Source organism: Salmo trutta, chromosome 36 (genome assembly GCF_901001165.1).
Source record: "Salmo trutta chromosome 36, fSalTru1.1, whole genome shotgun sequence".
Lineage (NCBI taxonomy): Eukaryota > Metazoa > Chordata > Actinopteri > Salmoniformes > Salmonidae > Salmo > Salmo trutta.
The window spans coordinates 21,485,157-21,505,888 of NC_042992.1; the positions used below are offsets into that span (position 1 = coordinate 21,485,157).

General features: G+C 44.3%; 1 protein-coding gene across 2 annotated transcripts in view; it reads right to left on the minus strand.

Moving 5' to 3' along the window:
* The window catches only part of LOC115175633 (adenylate cyclase type 2), an 85,099-nt gene that overhangs the window by 54,288 nt on the left and 10,079 nt on the right, over positions 1-20,732 (minus strand). For both annotated transcript variants that reach the window (XM_029735035.1, XM_029735036.1), the window contains exons 2-4: positions 11,991-12,188; positions 3,643-3,804; positions 1,271-1,420 (exon numbers count right to left, since the gene is read on the minus strand). In XM_029735035.1, the coding sequence (XP_029590895.1) occupies positions 1,271-1,420; positions 3,643-3,804; positions 11,991-12,188 (510 nt within the window). The remainder of the gene's footprint in view (positions 1-1,270; positions 1,421-3,642; positions 3,805-11,990; positions 12,189-20,732) is intronic.

Below are 20,732 nucleotides of genomic sequence, written 5' to 3' on the forward strand. Positions count from 1 at the left end.
CCACTGGTTGGCTGACCAGGTCGACTGACTCTGTTCCCTGGCAACCTGGTTCATAGCACACAGGTGTGAAATGGCCTTCTGATGCAGGACAATTGACTCAGGCTGAAATTTCGGGTTGGTAGCCTACCTCAGCTGTAAGAAGTCACAGGGCCAGAGAGAGGGTTTGAGAGAAGTTTTTCTACTGCTGCCCCAAAATGTATGAAGTAGATATTTAACTCAGAAGAAACCCTCTTGTGCAGGCATGGCTGTGTCCCCAGTTGGCGGTTCGTGAAGGCCAGTGATTTTAAGACACTGGAGGACGCAGGAGTCCCACAGCCCCGTGTCGCCACCCGTTCCATGGCATGGAGGGAGCGGGCAGTGAGAGTCAAGGTACTCACAGTGTCTGTGAGGCTGGACTGCCCAGCTTGAGTCATGCCATGCTGCTGGAGGTGTCCAGGCTGGTGGAGGAGGCCATCCCACCAAGTCAGGCCAGGTATCCTCAGCCAGAACAGGACAAGCGCACTGGTTAGGTGGAGGCTCTCGTACGGGGGTTAGATGTGCATCCCAGTCCGGAGCCAGAGGCAGGCCCCAAATGGTCCAGGCTGTGGATCCAGGACTGGCACTGGGTCTGGCTGTGCTGTGTCCTGAAGGCAGGTTGAGCCTCAGACCCAGTGCTGGTCGTTGGTCTGGCTGTGCTGTGTCCTCAGGGGGTGGTGAAGGTTGTGGACCCAGGGATGGAGCTGGGTAATCCGATGGCATTGGGCCTTGGACAGGAGTGGATGACGGACCTAGGACTGGAAATGAGTCGGCCTGTGAGTCCAGGACAGGGCCGGACATCGGACCCAGAGCTGGTGCTGCAGATGGGCCCAGGTCAGTGCTGGAATGGTCCTCGGGTACACTGGGACCAGGATGGTGGTCGGGTCTGGTAACAGCAGGTTGGCCAGGAGAGACACAGGCTGTGTCGGTTGGGGTGCCAGCTGAGTGGCTGCAGGGCTGACTGGCAGTCTGCAGGTTGAGCAGGTTGGAGCTCTGGCACTTGCTGGACTGGCTGCAGCACCGGGGAGCTCCGGCTTACCCCAAAACTAAGGTGCCGGTTTAGATAAGGGACGATTGCTCTGGATACCCGGTTAGAGGCACAATGACGAACAGGACACAGATTCAAGTTCAACCCTTTAATTGCCTCAGGCACCCAATTGGTGCTCTATTTTACACATACACACATAATCAATACTTTATACGCTCTATGTGCGTGTGTGTCTATACCGTTTATGTCTGTGCAAAGTAGATTTACCTGCTGGTGTTTCTCAAACTCCAGTTTGATGGGGGACTTGATGCAGTTGCAGGTGTCCTGGTAGGTCTGTCTTAGGGCCAGGTTCATCAGGTGCTTATGGTACGCTCCAGCCAGGTTACCACACGTAAAGATAATGATGTTAGCCAGGATCTGATAGAGGAGAGGAGAGGAGGGGAGAGGAGAGGAGAGGAGAGGAGGGGAGAGGAGAGGAGAGGAGAGGAGAGGAGGGGAGGGGAGGGGAGAGGAGAGGAGAGGAGAGGAGAGGAGAGGAGAGGAGAGGAGGGGAGAGGAGAGGAGAGGAGAGGAGAGGAGAGGAGAGGAGGGGAGGGGAGGGGAGAGGAGAGGAGGGGAGGGGAGGGGAGAGGAGAGGAGAGGAGAGGAGAGGAGAGGAGAGGAGAGGAGAGGAGAGGAGAGGAGAGGAGAGGAGAGGAGAGGAGAGGAGAGGAGAGGAGAGGAGAGGAGAGGAGAGGAGAGGAGAGGGAATAGATTAGCCTTAGTCCTCCTAGGAGAAAATTCTTATTCACAGACTGATACATTTTACCAGACAACCAACCTAACAAACCCACACCCAGACATTACCATTGCCATTACTGACTTGCCTAGCTAAATAAAGGTAAAATAAAAAAGTTTAAAAAAATAACAAATATCCATCCCATCCGCTGTGTGTGCAGTCACAGTGGCCTCACACATCAGACACCCCCTAACTGACTGATGCATGGGCCTCATACAGACATGATGAAACTTCACAATGGTCAGCTGGTGGGAAAGAGGGGGTATAGAACAACACAGATGCTATTGGAGACGTGAATAAAATACTGAAAGAGTCCCATGCGAATGACTCAATCAAGAGAAATACAAATACACCCCCCCTCTCTCTGACATACACACAGAGGAGACTCAATGAGATAAACTCAGTGTCTGACGCCAGTGCAGATGAAGTCTTCTATAATCTAATAACCCAATGTCCATCTATACAACTCAATAACACATTATTGCCCCATAAACCTGCCCTAGTACACATATCTTGTTCATGTAGTTTGCCACTAGGTCAACATCAGGCTCATCAAAGCCCTGTAAATAAATAGACACAGGTCTAAGACCCGGCAATAAGTGTGTTTATTACATGTTTATTTACAGAGACATGTAAAGGGTTTTTCCAGTAAACCATGGTATGTGTGTGTGTGCACACGCAAGCACCCTGAGAGGGATAGAGATTGGCTAAGGCTGTGTATACCTGTGTGTGCATGTGTGCGTGCCAGCCTACCTGCATGCATACCTATGTCTACCATGTGTGCGTGCCAGCCTACCTGCATGCATACCTATGTCTACCATGTGTGCGTGCCAGCCTACCTGCATGCATACCTATGTCTACCATGTGTGCGTGCCAGCCTACCTGCATGCATACCTATGTCTACCATGTGTGCGTGCCAGCCTACCTGCATGCATACCTATGTCTACCATGTGTGCGTGCCAGCCTACCTGCATGCATACCTATGTCTACCATGTGTGCGTGCCAGCCTACCTGCATGCATACCTATGTCTACCATGTGTGCGTGCCAGCCTACCTGCATGCATACCTATGTCTACCATGTGTGCGTGCCAGCCTACCTGCATGCATACCTATGTCTACCATGTGTGCGTGCCAGCCTACCTGCATGCATACCTATGTCTACCATGTGTGCGTGCCAGCCTACCTGCATGCATACCTATGTCTACCATGTGTGCGTGCCAGCCTACCTGCATGCATACCTATGTCACAGACTTTGTGGGTAACCTCCAAGCCTTTTATTTCTGGCTATGTGAAAATATTGTTAGCATTGACCAACAGCACAGACATACTGACACACTAAGTTATGTTGTAGCTTCACTGACCTAGCTAGCTTCGATAGAGCAGGACATTATGCCCAGTTCATTTATTCCTCAGCAGCATCCCAGATGGCCTCCTACTCCCTATGTTGTGCACTACGTTTGACCAGGGCCCGTAGAGAATAGGATGCTATTTGGCACACAGGCTCAGCCTCTAGCCCTAGCTCTCAGAGTAGCTATTCATTTAGACTGAGAGCTCTACTCTGGTAATGAGGAGCGTACTGAGGCCCACACAGAGTAGAGGGAGAGAGAGAGATCGGGAGGAGAGAGAGAAAGAGAGAGAGAGGGGGACAAACAGAGAGCTGCTGGATAGAAGCAGGTTGATGTTGATTGTCTTGCCCTGGAGGCAGAACTGAGTGATTTCCAGTAGATGGGCCAACTGTCAAAATTGGTTATATCATAAAAATGTATGAAAATAAAATGTATGTGTGTGTATGTGGTGTGTGCTTTGAATCTGTGTGTGTGTTTATGTTTAAATGTGTGTGTGTGTATGTGTGTACCCTTACCTGCCACACCAGTGGTTCCAAGGCCTCTGCAGTAAACGCCAGACACACACTGAGTGTGATTGTGTGTGATAAACATGTGATGATGCTGGCTAGGACTGCTCCCCTCATGGAGAACGGCAGCATGGTGTAGACCACAAACACTATGAATAGGAAGAAGGACACCTGGGAGAGAGGAAGACACAGGATGTTACCGGGGGAAACTTTAACATGTTAGACCACAAACACTGTGAATAGGAAGAAGGGAGAAAGGAAGTAGGAAGTCATAGGGAGATTCTCAATTGGACAAAAGTTTGTCCTCTCCTCGACTCCTCCATCCTCCTTTCTTCTGTGATCCGGAAACCAAATAAGTGGTTGAGTAGTTGAGGGGATTGTCAATTCGTTAGTAGGCAAACGAAGGCGTCTGCTCCACTCCTCAATTACCAACTTTGACAGATGATGCACAACAGCATCCTCGCGGCGTCTAGCACAGCGTTTTACAATATGCCACACCCCTTTGAATCAGCTGTTGTTTTCTTGAAAGAGAAAAGCATGGACACATTTAAAAACAATACTCTACTTAATGTTTATCTATAAAATGTCTGCCACAACTAGCTTCATTTCTTTTATCACTTTACACATTTATTTTGGGAATCCTCCCCTGTAAACATCCTTTGCCTGAAGACGCGTGGGTGGAGAAGAAGTGTCTAATTTCATACAAGTGCATCTGTTTCCAGAAGATGGAGGAGAGCAAAACCAATTGAGATTCTCCCATTAAGTATTGCAGGGAGACACTTTAACATGTTACACGATGACATCCTGGGAGAGAGGAAGTAACGGAACATTCCAAGAAGTCACTTCTGTCACTGTACTATGTTCCACCAGGCATCAGCACAAACTTTTATCTGACTCTTAAATGTTTGGTCTACTACATAAATCATGTCTAGGGTTACAAAATTCTGCAAACTATCCCAAAATACACCGTTTTCCAGAAATGCTGGTTGCATGACTCCGGATTTCCTGCTGATTCCTGGAATCTTCCAAACATCATTTTTGGGAAAACCCCTGAATTTTGGGAAAGTTAACAGAATTTTGCAACCCTAATCATGAATCACGTGTGTGCATTAGCCTACAGAGCTAAATCCTTAGGCAAGTTTACTCACCATACAACATTAGATTGGGGAACCTTTCGCAGCAGAGAGTTGTTAATAACAGCCTAAATCATATCACGTTATAGTTATAGCACTACTGATATACCAGGATCAGAACAGGAAAGGAGGAGCTGGACACAGGAACTAAACAAACAGATAAGGAGGTCATGGCTCAGAGCGTATCCCATCACAGCAGCACCATGGACACGAACCAAGACCTCACTAACAGGAAGTGGTGTCTGACAGGGACAGGAAGTGGGAAGTGGAATAGGAAGTCAACAGAGGGTCACAGTGAGTGTCTATATCACAGTAGTTCAAAGGTAAGGGTTCAGGAAAGACAGAGAGATGACAGACACTATGACTACTAGAGGGATAGAGGGATATTGTGCAGAGAGATTTTATTTGATTGACTAGGATTCCCATTAGCTGACGCCAATGGCGACAGCTAATCTTACTGGTGTCCGACATATAACGAAAAAGACATTACAGACAAAAGACTTACAATTTACATACAGAAAAAAAACGAACATGTAGTGTGTGTGTGCATCTATCACATACATGTCAGTACATACACACAACAAGTAGGTCAAATGGGGGAGACCGTTGTGCCGTGAGGTGTTGCTTAATTTGTTTTTTTGAAACCAGGTTTGCTGTTCACTTGAGCTATATAAGATGGAAGGGTGTTCCATGCACTCATGGCTCTGTATAATACTGTACATTTCCTTGGATTTCTTCTGGACCTGGGGACTGTGAAAAGACCCCTGATGGCATGTCTGGGGGTGTAACTGTGTGTGTCAGTGCTGTATGTAAGTTGACTATGCAAACAATTTGGAATTTCCATAAAAACAAGAAGTGACGCAGTAAGTCTTTCCTCAACTCTTAGCTAAAACAGACTGGCATGCATAGTATTAATACAGTGGCTTACGAAAGTATTCACCCCCTTGGCATTTTTCCTATTTTGTTGCCTTACAACCTGGAATTAAAACAGATTTGGGGGGGGGGGCTGTATCAATTGATTTCCACAACATGCCTACCACTTTGAAGATGCTAAATATTTTTTATTGTGAAACAAACAAGAAATAAGACAAAGTAAAACTGAAAACTTGAGCGTGCATAACTATTCAACCCCCCAAAGTCAATACTTTGTAGAGCCACCTTTTGCAGCAATTACAGCTGCAAGTCTCTTGGGGTATGTCTCCATAAGCTTGGCACATCTAGCCACTGCGATTTTTGCCCATTCTTCAAGGCAAAACTGCTCCAGCTCCTTCAAGTTGGATGGGTTCTGCTGGTGTACAACAATCTTTAAGTCATACCACAGATTCTCAATTGAATTGAGGTCCGGGCTTTGCCGCTTGCTTGGTGGTTGGTGCATGGTGGTGCCCCTTGCTTAGTGGTGTTGCAGACTCTAGGGCCTTTCAGAACAGGTGTATATATACTGAGATCATGTGACAGATCATGTGACACTTAGATTGCACACAGGTGGACTTTATTTAACTAATTATGTCACTTCTGAAGGTAATTGGTTGCACCAGATCTTATTTAGGGGCTTCATAGCAAAAGGGCTGAATACATATGCACGCACCACTTTTCTGTTTAATAGTTTTTTTTTTAAACAAATTTCTTTTTTCCTTTCACTTCACCATTTTCAACTATTTTGTGTATGTCCATTACATGAAATCAAAATAACAATAAATTTAAATTACAGGTTGTAATGCAACAAACTAGGCAAAACGCCAAGGGGGATAAATACTTTTGCAAGGTGCTGTATTAGCCTTCTGATTACAATGAACAGCAAGATGTGTCGCTTTGTTCTGGGCCAGCTGCAGCTTAACCAGGTCTTTCTTTGCAGCACTTGATCATATGACTGGACAATAATATAAAAATAGAGCCTGTAGGACTTGCTTTGTGGAGTGTGGTGTCAAAAAAGCAGAGCATCTCTTTATTGAGGACAAACCTCTCCCCATCTTTACAACCATTGAATCTATATTTTTAAACCATGAAAGTTTACAAGCTAAGGTGACACAAAGTAATTTAGTCTCAACTTGTTCAACAGCCACATCATTCATTACCAGATTTACCTGAGGTCTAGAACTTAGGGAATGATTTGTACCAAATAAAATGCTCTTAGTTTTAGAGATGTTCAGGATCAGTTTATTTCTGGCCACCCATTCCAAAACAGACTGCAAATCTTTGTTAAGAGTTTCAGTGACTTTATTAGCTGTGGTTGCTGATGCGTATATGGTTGAATCATCAGCAAACATGGACACACATGCTTTGTTTAATGCCAGTGGCAGGTCATTGATTTAAAAAAAAAAATGAAAATAGTAGAGGGCTTAGAGAGCTGCCCTGAGGTACACCACACTTTACATGTTTGAAATTAGAGAAGCTTCCATTAAAGAAGAACCTCAGTTCTATTAGAAAGATCTCTGAACTCACGATATGGCAGAGATTGAAAAGTCATAACACATACGTTTTCTCAACAACAGGTTATGGTCAATAATATTAAAGGCTACACTGAAATCTACCAGTACAGCTCCCACAATCTTCTTATTATCTATTTCTTTCAACCAATCATCAGTCATTTGTGTCAGTGCAGTACTTGTTGAGTACCTTTTTCTATAAGCATACTAAAAGTCTGTTGTTAATTTGTTTACAGAGAAGTTGCCTTGTATTTGGTCAAACACAATTTTTTCCAATGGTTTGTTAAGAGCAGGCAGCAAGCTGATAGGTCTGCTGTTAGAACCAGTAAAGGCCACTTTACCATTCTAGGGTAGCGGAATGACTTTGGCTACCCTCCAGGCCTGAGGATAAAGACTTTCATCGAGGCTCAGATTAAAGATATGACAGATAGGAGTGGCTATAGAGTCAGCTACTATCCTCAGTAGCTTTCCATCTAAGTTGTCAATGCCAGGAAGTTAGTCATTACTGATCGATAACAATATTTTTTCCACTTCTCAGACAGACAGACAGACAGACAGACAGACAGACAGACAGACAGACAGACAGACAGACAGACAGACAGACAGACAGACAGACAGACAGACAGACAGATAGACAGACAGACAGACAGACAGACAGACAGACAGAGAATTTGGAGGTTGAAAGTGACAGTGACACTATCCAGCCCAGCTGTTTTCCAACAAGAGATGCGATTCTTACCACCAACCCTGACCTTGTGTTATAGGCGTCGTAAGGATTGGACCAAGGCGCAGCGGGTAAAGTGCTCATACTTAATTTATTTGATGAAAACACTTAAACAAAATAAACGTACGACGAAAAACAGTTCCATAAGGCACACAGGCTATACAGAAAATAACCACCCACAAAACACAAGTGAAACAAACCTCAACTAAATATGGCCTCCAATTAGAGGCAACGACAACCAGCTATCTCTAATTTGAGGTCCTACCAAAAAACCCAACATAGAAATAGAAAACTAGATTTAAACATAGAAATAGAAAACATAGAACCTAAACCAAAAACACCGAAACACACAAAACAAACACCCCCTGCCACGCCCTGACCAAACTACAATGACAAATAACCCCTTTTACTGGTCAGGACGTGACACCTTGACTTCAACCCAAACATTAATTAAGAACAAATAGCTTTGGTGCTGCTAGCTCATCATTTCTGCTGATATTGACATTGTTTCTGTTCTTGAATGGCTATTTAGTGACAAACAGCAATGTGAGAAGGGATATGGATGTTTTACTGTTGACAGTTGGTTTCTCATCCTTTATTTGCTACAGTCAAACGTTAGATGGTCTACTTTTCTAAGTTTATATATTGTTTTCTCTTCCATCATTCTCTTTCCCTTTCTCCATCTCCTCTCTCCCACCCCTTCTCTCTCCTTCCCGCAAGCCAACCAGCCAGGTCAGAATGAGGGAGGGTTGTATTGTTTCGATGGTACCAGGTGTCTGGAGCTCTGATCCAATATGGCTTCCACTAATACCTGCTCTCTCCTGGGAGATTCAATCAGGTCCAGACACAACCAACTCCTCAGCTGAAAGGGCTGCTGTGGGTGTGTGTTTATGTGTGTGACAGATTGTGTGTGTGACTGTTACTAAGCAGAACATAACCTGTTCTAAACTTTCAGATTCTCTCTCCACACCCCTCTCTTTCCGTCTCTCCCTCCCCACACACTCTCTCTCTCTCTGTTTGAGAACAGACTGTAGTCGCAGCAGTAGTTGCAGACAGTGTTATTTAGCTCAGTGTGTTCTATCAGTATGGTTGAGAGTGTACTTCCTCCTGGCTCCAGGCTGATTGGCTCACAGTAAAGAGCCGTTTTTCTCATTCTTCTAGTCTGAGGCATTTACCATCATCCTCACAGGACACCTGGGTGGTGTTCTATACCTGAACTACCTGTCATATAAGAACACTCGTTCTCCTTTCAATACGTTTCCTCCTTAAGGTGCCTACTGAGAATGTGGAATTAACCACTAGAGTAATGATATGAGATTAGTGTCTGTGTAAGAAGGAAACAGGAAGAGAGAGAGGTAGAGAGGGATAGAAAGAGAGAGAGAGAAAGAGAGAGAGAGAGAGAGAGAGAGAAGAGAAAAGAGGACAGGAAATAGCTGAAAGACCCTTACAGAAAAAACTCATGATTTCATGTGAAAAATCGAATGTAGTAGGAGAGAAGGGGAGAGAGAGTCATTGAGCAGAATAGGTTGTTTAATAATGCAGAATGATTATGCTCTCACAGATGGAGAGATGGATAAAAATATCTCCACCACGATGATGGAAGAGTGAGGGAGAGAAGCTAGGAGAAGGAGAGGGGTATGCGGGAGGGAGAGAGGCAGTGCCGCCTCTAGCCTTTTGAGGGCCCTAAGCGAGATTTGGTTGGGGGGGGCCCCCTACGTCGCGGGAAAAACCTTTTAGTGCCCCCACTTTTGTATTTTCTTTGTATTCTAAAGTACATTTCCTGCAATTCTACACATTTGCCATTGGGTGTAGAGAAAGTGTTGCAGTTTTAAAGCACATTTTCTGCAATTATTCACATTTTGCCATGGGACGGAGAACATTTTGCAGTTTTAAAGCACATTTTCAGCAATTTACACATTTTGCTATGATTTATGCCACGTTCATATGATATATGTGTAAAAGTGACTAACAAAATCAACGGGGGCACCCTGGAGGTCAGGGCCCCTGAATGCATGCCCTGCGTGTCCGGTCGGTAATTTGGTGATGATAAGGCCTACTATAAGGTTTATATAGCTGGCTAGAATACCTTGTCTAGCAACCTAAAAAATGTTAGCTGAACTCGGCTAATTGAGTGACTGACATAACAAGTGGAAAACTGCTGATGTACTACCCAACTGAGTTCCTTTTTGGTCGGGGGCCCTTAGCAGACGCAGGGCACTACTCTCCATGAGTAGTCTGCTAAAAGGAAGAGGAGGCTCTGGAGAGAAGAATGCAGAGAGGGGGAGGGAAGAAGAGAAACAGAGGGTGAGGGAGGGATGGATAGAAGTTAGGAAAAGGAGAAGGGGAGTGACGGTGAGAAAGGGAGGGAGGAGAGGAACAGAAGGAGAAGGAGGGATGGAGAGAATGTAGGAGAAGGAGAGGGGAGTGACGGTGAGAGAGGGAGGGAGAGAAGGTAGGAGAAGGAGAGGGGGAGTGACGGTGAGAGAGGGAGGGAGGAGAGGAACAGAAGGGGAAGGAGGGATGGAGAGAATGTAGGAGAAGGAGAGGGGGAGTGACGGTGAGAGAGGGAGGGAGGAGAGGAACAGAAGGGAAAGGAGGGATGGAGAGAAGGTAGAAGAAGGAGAGGGGGAGTGAAGGTGAGAGAGGGATGGAGAGAAGGTAGGAGAAGGAGAGGAGGAGTGACAGTGAGAGAGGGATGGAGAGAAGGTAGGAGAAGGAGAGGGGGAGTGACAGTGAGAGAGGGAGGGAGGAGAGGAACAGAAGGAGAAGGAGAGGGGAGTGACGGTGAGAGAGGGAGGGAGGAGAGGAACAGAAGGAGAAGGAGAGGGGAGTGACGGTGAGAGAGGGAGGGAGGAGAGGAACAGAAGGAGAAGGAGAGGGGAGTGACGGTGAGAGAGGGAGGGAGGAGAGGAACAGAAGGAGAAGGAGAGGGGGAGTGACGGTGAGAGAGGGAGGGAGGAGAGGAACAGAAGGGGAAGGAGAGGGGAGTGACGGTGAGAGAGGGAGGGAGGAGAGGAACAGAAGGAGAAGGAGAGGGGAGTGACGGTGAGAGAGGGAGGGAGGAGAGGAACAGAAGGAGAAGGAGAGGGGAGTGACGGTGAGAGAGGGAGGGAGGAGAGGAACAGAAGGAGAAGGAGAGGGGAGTGACGGTGAGAGAGGGAGGGAGGAGAGGAACAGAAGGAGAAGGAGAGGGGAGTGACGGTGAGAGAGGGAGGGAGGAGAGGAACAGAAGGAGAAGGAGAGGGGGAGTGACGGTGAGAGAGGGAGGGAGGAGAGGAACAGAAGGAGAAGGAGAGGGGAGTGATGGTGAGAGAGGGAGGGAGGAGAGGAACAGAAGGGGAAGGAGAGCGGAGTGACGGTGAGAGAGGGAGGGAGGAGAGGAACAGAAGGAGAAGGAGAGGGGGAGTGACGGTGAGAGAGGGATAAATGGAAGGAGACCAGGGAGAATGCGGTAAAGTGTCAGATATAAAGTAAATAGAATTTTAGAAATAAGGAGAGACAGAGAGACGCGGGGGGACTGGGAAAAAGATCAAATGAAAAGTAAATTGGAAAAGAGAGAGGGAAGGAAGGAGGGAGATAAGGAGGTGGGAGAGTAAAGTGAATGGGCCTGAAAGGTAATGCATCTGTCTACTGATCTCTCACCTTCTGTGGCTTAGCCTAACACTTAATCACACATGAGGAACACTCACGGTAAAGGACACACACTCACACACAGACACACAAACACACAAAAGTAGGTAGCCTAGAAGTTAGAGAGGACAATCGCCGGTTTGAATCCCAGTTCTGATGTAGTAAACAGTAATCAAAGATGGCATCTCCAGCCGCTGTGGTTTTGAGCAAGGCACTCAAACCTTAAAAAAACAGTTCCAGCAACAATGAACCGTGGCTAACCCTGTGGTCCCAAACCCTTGTATGTGTGTCTCAAGGGATTGGGTTGAAAGCAAAAAAGCAACATTTCTCCTTTAAAGACGAATGGACAATAAAGTATTAATGAACAATATTTTTCTTCTTCTACACAAACATACACACACAACGCTGCCCAATATGCGCACGCGAGCGCACACCCCACCACCTCACCTGGTCCCAAGGACAGAGGATCCCCCCGGAGAACATGAAGAGGTAACCCATGGCAACCAGGCAGGCCCATATAAGGAGGGAGAAGAGGCGGAGCATGCGGTTGAAGACGGACTCTATGCAGACCAGGATGAAGATGGAGAGGAAGAGGAAGAGGGTGGTGGGCACGGTGATCAGGAACGCTAGGTGGTCCTCCATATTCTGGAGAGAGAGAGGGGAAGTGAGGGAGAAAGGGGGGAGGGGAGGTGAGGGAGGGAGGGAGTTTAGAAAAAGGAGACAGAAGCTTTTTGTCTCCTCAATTTCTGAAGGAGACAACTTCACACTGCCTCTCTTTCTCTCACTCTCTCTTTTGGGTTAGCCTACTAAAAATGCAGGCACGCTTTGTATTGTAATTTTTGGGGATAAAAGCATCTGCGAAGTGGTGTATTGTAGACCAGCAGAATACACATCGCATCACCACACACACACAGAGACAGACAGACAGGCAGTCTGAGCCCAGAGAATGTGCTACTGTGTCACTTCTATCCTCACACTGTCACTGTCAGCATTTAAAACCTGTCAACGCACATGCCAACACATACACACACTCTCTCACTCTATCACACAAACACAAACATTTGTTTTTACTATCCTTGTGGGGAACAAACAATTGATTCCCATTCAAAATCCTATTTTTTCTAACCTCTAACCCTAAACCTAATCCTAACCCTAAACCTAACCTCTAACCCTAAACCTAACCTCTAACCCTAAACCTAACCTCTAACCCTAAACCTAATCCTAACCCTAAAGCTAACCCCTAAGCCTAAAATAGTAAAAAAGTAAAACCAAAAACACACACACACACACACACACGGTCTCCGTTCATACCATTCATACCCTCCTCCATACTCCGTAATGCATCCATGTCTAATAAAATGTGTAGCCAGACTATTTGCATTGCCCCCCCTCTTTTACGCTCCTGCTACTCTCTGTTATTATCTATGCATAAGTCACATGACTCCCTCACCCCTCACCCAGCCATAACCTGTGTGTGTGTCACTGGCGGTTGGTACCGTTTAAGATTAGGGAGGACGTTTTTGTTGTTGTTGATGAGCATGGCCTTATTTCTATTACAGCATATTGGATGACATAGTCCCTTCACCCAGCTCAATGTAACATAACATCGATAGGTTTAGGCTACCACATGATACTAACATTTTACCCATCATGAGGTTGCTACAACCTAGCCTACGAATGAACGCTTACAACGTAGGAGCACAGGTCGAGAGAAAAATTTGATAGAAAAAAGGTGATAGACAGTGACATATCAATACCGCCTTGCACACTCTTACCTGCATCTAGCTGATCTAGGGTGTAATCATTAGTCAGAACAGTTGCAAATGAGAGTTTCTATCAGACAAATGCAGGTATTTTTATCCCCGTTTTGTTCCGTTAAAGAAATATTTTAACAGAATCGGTGGAATGAGCACACCCCTGATCACCCCCAAACACAGTTCACTTCCATTACAGCCACATACAAACAGCATGATCTCTTTGCTCGTTGTATAATTCCTTCTCGCATCTACGCGCTATTCTGTGACCAGGTGAAAAAACCCTTGCAATGCAAACTTTATATCATAACTGCTAACCACTACACACAGCCTACATTGTTGTCACCATATTAGTTAACACACCATAATAGTTAGCATAGCTACTAGAACTAGCACGTTAATAAACCCGCTACAATTATGCAGCACAGTTTTTAGCAAGCAGTTTAGCAGTTACACCTGTGAGCCCAGGTGTCAATAAATTAATAAAACCAAAATCTTATCTTGACTTGGAAGAGTTCAAGTGTTGGATAGCCATAGCCAGTTGGCTAACATAGCATCCCTATCTGTTTGATCCGGGTGTTTGAGTATGCTAAACTAGCTAGCTGCATTCGCTAGCTAGCCGCAATATGTAACTTTATGAGCGACCCGACCAAATTCACATAGAAATGTGTGTAATGTGTCTAAGAAGCGTTAGATATGTTCGGTTTTGCGTCTTTTACTTTCAGTTTTGCACACCAGCTTCAAACAGCTGAAAACACAATATTTTGGATTGTGGAAAATATATTTCACAGCGGTTTAGGTTGTACAATGACTCTCTACACTTGCTTGTTTTATCACAAAGTGAAATTGAGCAAATTATTCAAATTTTAGCAACAAGGAAATGGCAGAGCGATTTCTATATAGTGCAAATTAAGTGAAAATGAGTGAAAAAAGACAATGAAATATAGCTATGTAACGTGTTCGCTGGGAGTCCGGAAACAAGTACAGGGAGTGAATAATTTAGTAAATAAACAAACATGGAACAAAACAAGAAACACGAAAGAGCACAGACATGGGACAATAACGCCAAGGGAAAAAACCAAAGGGAGTGACAGTTATAGGGAAGGGAATCAGGAAGGGGATGGAGTCCAGGTGAGTCTGATGATGCGCTGGTGCACGTAATAATAAGCAGACTGGTGACCTCGAGTGCCGGAGAGGGACTATACGTGACACTACCCCCTCCCTGACGCGCGGCTCCAGCCGCAGGACCACGACCAGAGGGATGGGAGCCTGACGAACCAGCTGAGGCATGGGAGCTTGCCGATCCAACCGAGTCTTGTGAACCTGTCAAGGTAGCTGAGGCATGGGAGCCTGAGGAGCAGGCTGAGGCATCCCAGGTAGCTCCGGTAGCGAAATCTGGAGACGACGTCACCTACAAAACAAAAAACAAAAGCACTCCCTGATGCTCCCCTTTGGGGAGGCGTTATTCTGTAACGTGTACGCTGGGAGTCGGGAAGCAAGTACAAGGAGTGAATAATTTAATAAATAAACAAACATGGAACAAAACAAGAAACACGAAAAGCGTACAGACATGAAACACCAACAGAGTCAATAACGCCAAAGAAAAAAACAAAATGAGTGACACTTATAGGGAAGGGAATCAGGAAGGTGATGGAGTCCAGTTGAGTCTGATGAGGCGCTGGTGCGCGTAACGATGGTGACAGGTGTGCGTAATAATAAGCAGACTGGCGACCTCAAGCGCTGGAGAGGGAGTATACGTGACAAGCTAGCTCTCTCTCTCCCTCTCTTGCTTCTCCTTCATTTTTGAAGAAATGAATCTGTTGAAAACTGTTCAACTATTGTCTTTCTCTCTCTTTGAGTCAACTACTCACCACATTTTATGCATTGTAGTACTAGCTAGCTGTAGCTAATGCTTTCAGTACTAGATTCATTCTCTGATCCTTTGATCATCGGTTAACCACATCTCAGTTCATGCTGCAAGAGCTCTGATAGGTTGGAGGACGTTCTCTGGAAGTCATAATTACTGTGTAAGTCCATGGAAGGGGGTGAGAACTATGAACCTCCTAGGTTTTGTATTGAAGTCAATGTGCAACGAGGAGGACGGAAACTAACTGTCCTCTGGCTACACCATGGTGCTACCCTACTGAGGTGCTGTTGAGGCTACTGTAGACTTTCATTGTAAAACAGTGTGTTTTGTCAATTATTTGGTGACGTGAATATATTTAGTATAGTTGTATCTAAAAAGGATAACTATATAAAAACTCAAAAAAATTCACTGAGGAGAATGGTCCTCCCCTTCCTCCTCTGAGGAGCCTCCACTGGTGTGTGTGTGTGTGTGTGTGCCTGCCTGCGTGGGTGCGTGCGTGCCTGTGTGTATGACTGCCTCTCTGTGTGCACACGTGAGCAAACATGTACGTGTGTGTGTGTGTCCACTCCCTCTCATCAAAAACACCCAGGTAAAAGTGACAGGCATTGGTTAGCCTGATAGTGTGCTAGTGTATTCATTATGCAGGAGTCCATTAGCCTTTTACTGCAATGGGCTAAATCAGGGTCACACAGTCTTTCTTGGTAGTCTTAAACAAATGTACTTTGAAACAAAAGTATACACCTCACACACATGGTTATGGGCTTACAAAACAGAAGACAGCTATACCATGTCAGATATAGAGTTGAAATGTATTACATTTTGAGTTTACATCCCAATATTACACTTTATATTCATCACAGAAGACTGAAATATAACAAAACCGTTTCATATAGAAACGCCAGATTTTTGGCTGTTTAAAAAAATTATTTAAAAAAAACATGAATAACATTCCAACCCATGATGCCACTAGGTCATATGACTGCAGGAAGGGCTACAGCTAGAGGCTGGGTGGAGGTCAAGGCCTTCTTCTCTGACATCGAGAGTGCAGGGTCCGGATCAAATATACTTAACAAAAATATAAATGCAACATTCAACAATTTCAACGACTTTACTGCGTTACAGTTCATATAAGGAAATCAGTCAATTGAAATAAATTCATTAGGCCCTAATCTATGGATTTCACATGACTTGTCAAGGGCTCAGCCATGGGTGGGCCTGGGAGGGCATAGGAATTGAGTTGGACATACTGCCAAATGTTCAAAAACGACGTCGGAGGCGGATTTTAAGGCAGCCCCCCACATCTCTCTGATTCAGAGGGGTTGGATTAAATGTGGAAGACACATTTCAGTTGAATGCATTCAGTTGTACAACTGACTAGGTATCCCCCTTTCCCTTATGGTAGAAAATGTAACATTCAAGGTGTACCTGTGTAATAATCATGCTGTTTAATTAATCAGCTTCTTCATATGCCACACCTGTCAGGTGGATGGATTATCTTGGCACAGGAGAAATAACGTTACTCACTAATTGGAATGTAAACAAATTTCTGCACAAGATTTGAGAGAAATAAGCTTTTGGTACATATGCAAAAGTTCTGGGATCTTTTATTTCAGCTCATGAAACATTGGACCAACACTTTACATGTTGGGTTTATATTTTTGTTCCGTATAATTACCCTGCCTTTCTGTCTCTAAGAGGTTATACATTGTAGAGATACAGAAATTGGCATACTTTTCCAAATGTAGATTTTGAATAAGAACATTATGAGAGCCTAGAATATCATCTGAAGACCCTCCATATTATGATTCTGTGATACAAAACACATCAGTAGAATACATTCTATCATTCTGCAGTTCTATGATTTGTATTTGTGTGTTTTGTGGTGTTCTATGATTCCATGGTAGAATACATTGGTGTTTTATGGTTCTATGGTAGAATACAGTGGTGTTCTATGGTTCTATGATAGAATACAGTGGTGTTCTATGGCTCTATGGTTGAATACATTGGTGTTCTATGGCTCTATGGTCGAATACGTTGGTGTTCTATGGTTCTATGGTAGAATAGAGAGGTGTTCTATGGTTATTTGCTAGAATACAGTGGTGTTTAAAGATTCTAAGAAGTAGCAGTATACGTATGTGTCAGGGTGTGTAGAGCCAGGCTGAGGCAAGGGGGACATATTGTTAGGGGGGGTAGAGTAATGCCTCAGCAGCAGTGCTATGATTTAGGGTCTGACTTGGCCAGGCAAAACCCAGGAGACTACTAGCTAGCTACTGACACCCCAAGAAGCACAGAGAGCAAGCACCCAAACAGAATTACAATGAGCTTTATATATATATATATATATATATATATATATATATACACTCACAAAAGTGTGTGTGCGCATACACACACAAACACAACGCATACACAGAAAGCATACATACACACACACGTGCACATACACACACACACACAAACACAACAAAACACACCCCTCCAGTCGCAGCCATTATTATCAATCCTTGTTCCCGCTCTAAACCACACTCATGAATATTTGATAAAGTGTATAAAATACAAATTATGGCAATGACTCACTAACTGCGTGATTAGCAACATAATGTCATACTTTACCTTTCGTCACACATGCACACACCAGTGGAAAAAGGTAAAACTATACTAAATATATTCACTTCACCAAATAATTGATTCAAACACACTGTTTTGCAATGAAGGTCTACAATAGCCTCAACAGCACTCTGTAGGGTAGCACCATGGTGTAGCAGGAGGAGAGCTAGCTTTCGTCCTCCTCTTGGTACATTGATTTTAATTCAAAACCTAGGAGGCTCTTGGTTTTCACCCCTTTCCATAGACTTACACAGTAATTATGACAACTTCCAGAGGACGTCCTCCAACCTATCAGAGCTCTTGCAGCATGAACTGACATATTGTCCACCCAATCAAAGGATCAAAGAATTAATCTAGTACTGAAAGCATAAGCTACAGCTAGCTAGCACTGCAGCGCATAAAATGTGGTGAGTAGCTAACTCAAAAAGAGAGAGAGACAATAGCTGAACAGTTAACAAATTAATTTCTTCAAAAATGAAGGAGAAGCAAGAGAAAGAGAGAGATTTTGTGATTTGTTTTTACTTTCAGTTTCACTTACTTAGCTAGCAAATGCAGCTGACTAGTTTAGTTGCTCAAACACCCAGCTCAAACAGAGGGATGCTATGTTAGCTAGCTGGCTATGACTATCCAACACAACACTGGAACTCTTCCAAGTCAAGGTAAGCTTTTGGTGGTGTAACTGCTTACTGAATTTACACTGTAACGTGACTGCATGATTGTAGCGGGTTTACTAACGCATTAGTTCTATTAGCTGTATTGACTAGAACGTTACTTAGTTAATATGGGGACAACGATGTAGGCTGTGTGTAGCAGTTATGCTATGGTTTGGCTAGGAAAGGTTTTTTCGCTTGGTTACATACAGCTGATGTGTTGTTCATTGAAGTCCACAAACTAAGGGAAAAGGTCAGAGGAGGAGATTGCATAGAGGTGAGAATGAGTACAACGTGGCTGCTATGAAAGTGAACTGTTTATGCGTGATCAGGGGTTTATTCATTACACCGATTCTGTTGAAAAATGCTTCTTAAACTTAAGCAAACGAAACGGGGATAAAAATATCAGAATTTGTCCAAAGTTAAGTCTTGTTTGCATCTGTTGGACTAATGATTACACCCTAGAGAGGCTAGATGCAGGAAAGAGTGTGCAAGGTGGTATTGAATGACAGCCATTGTCTGTCCATGTGTCATTTTTCTCTAGACCCGTGTGCACCTATTTTGTAAACTTTTATTCATAGGCTAGGTTATAGCAACCTCTTGATGGGTTTAGGGAAAATTTGAGTATGATGTAGTAGCCTAACCTATCGATGTAACATTGGAATATGAATGACAGTCATCCAACATGCTGTAATAGAAATAAAGCCATGCTCATGAAAAGAAAATTGTCCTTCCTCCTCATAAACGGCACTGACCGCCACTGGCACACACACATGCTCACAGGAACACACATGCACACACACACGCACACAAACACACACAGACGCACACTTTGCTCATCTCCTCCTCGTCTGTAACTGAATAACTGAATAGTCCTGCTCTTTCCCCACTTTAGAGCTCTCCCTTAGCCTATCTGTGGTGAAAACTCCTGCCATTTGCACATTTCAAATTGTTAGCTATTTAAAGCTATTTAATTCCATTTAAACCCATTCAAGCCCATTTCCCAGGCAGGACAAAGGGAGAGGGGGAGGTGACGGACTGCTGTTCTCTACTGTTTTGTCTACAAGAACAATTACTTCCATTTTACCTCAGACTGACTGATTCCACCTTTATACAGGGGGAAGAGGGAGGGAACATAACACTGTCAGTCAGCGAGGGGGAAGTGAGTGTGTGTGTGTGTGTATGTGTGTGTACAGTGCCTTCGGAAAGTTTTCAGACCCCTTTTCTTTTTCCACATTTTGTTACATTTCCTTCGACCTCGTGGCTTGGTTTTTGATCTGACATGCACTGTCAACTGTGGGACCTTATATAGACAGGAGTGTGCCTTTCCAAATCATGTCCAATAAATATAATTTACAGGTGGACTTCAATCAAGTTGTAGAAACATCTCAAGGATGATCAATGGAAACAGGATGCACCTGAGCCCAGTTTGAGTCTCATAACAAAGGATCTGAATACTTATGTAAATAAGGTATTTCTTTTGTTAAATTTTAATACCTTTGCGAAAATTCTATTAACCTGTTTTTGCTTTGTCATTATGGGGTATTGTGTGTAGATTGGTGAGTATTTTTCATGTATTTAATCCATTTTAGAATAAGGCTGTAACGTAAAAAAAATGTGGAAAAGGTCAAGGAGTCTGAATACTTTTTGAATGCACTGTATGCACTTTCCATGTTTTCTGAAAGTCTTGAATATTTATCTAACATGGGATGTAGATTATTGGACATTTCTCGCCTCTCTCTCTCTGTCATGTTTAATGGACAGCCACCATTGTTGAGCCTAGAGCTTTCTATTCTAGAAGTGTTACAACATGACAGTGTGAAATGTCAGAGTGTTAAGTATCACAGTCTGTGTGTGTGTGTGTGTGTGTGTGTGTGTGTGTGTGTGTGTGTGTGTGTGTGTGTGTGTGTGTGTGTGTGTGTGTGTGTGTGTGTGTGTGTGCGTGCATGCGTGTGTGAAGTGTCAAGACAAGTGTGTGAAGACTATCACAGATCAATGTCTCCTCCAGGGAGCTCTTGAAATAGACAGAGGTTGCAACAACATCAACAAGAACAACAATAACAACAACAAATTGTCCAGACAAGGATTTCACCATTACAGTAGGCCGTAGTTCAACATTAATAAGTAGTTCAACAGTCAAATCTGTTCCAATATAAAAGAAGGCATAGTTCAACATTCTAACTATCTCTTCCAATAACTGGACATTTCACAAGCAAACAGAGATGAATGCCAGGGTTCAAACAGAAGCACAGAATCATCCAGAATGTCATTGTATGCTGTAGCGTTAAGATTTCCCTTCACTGGAACTAAG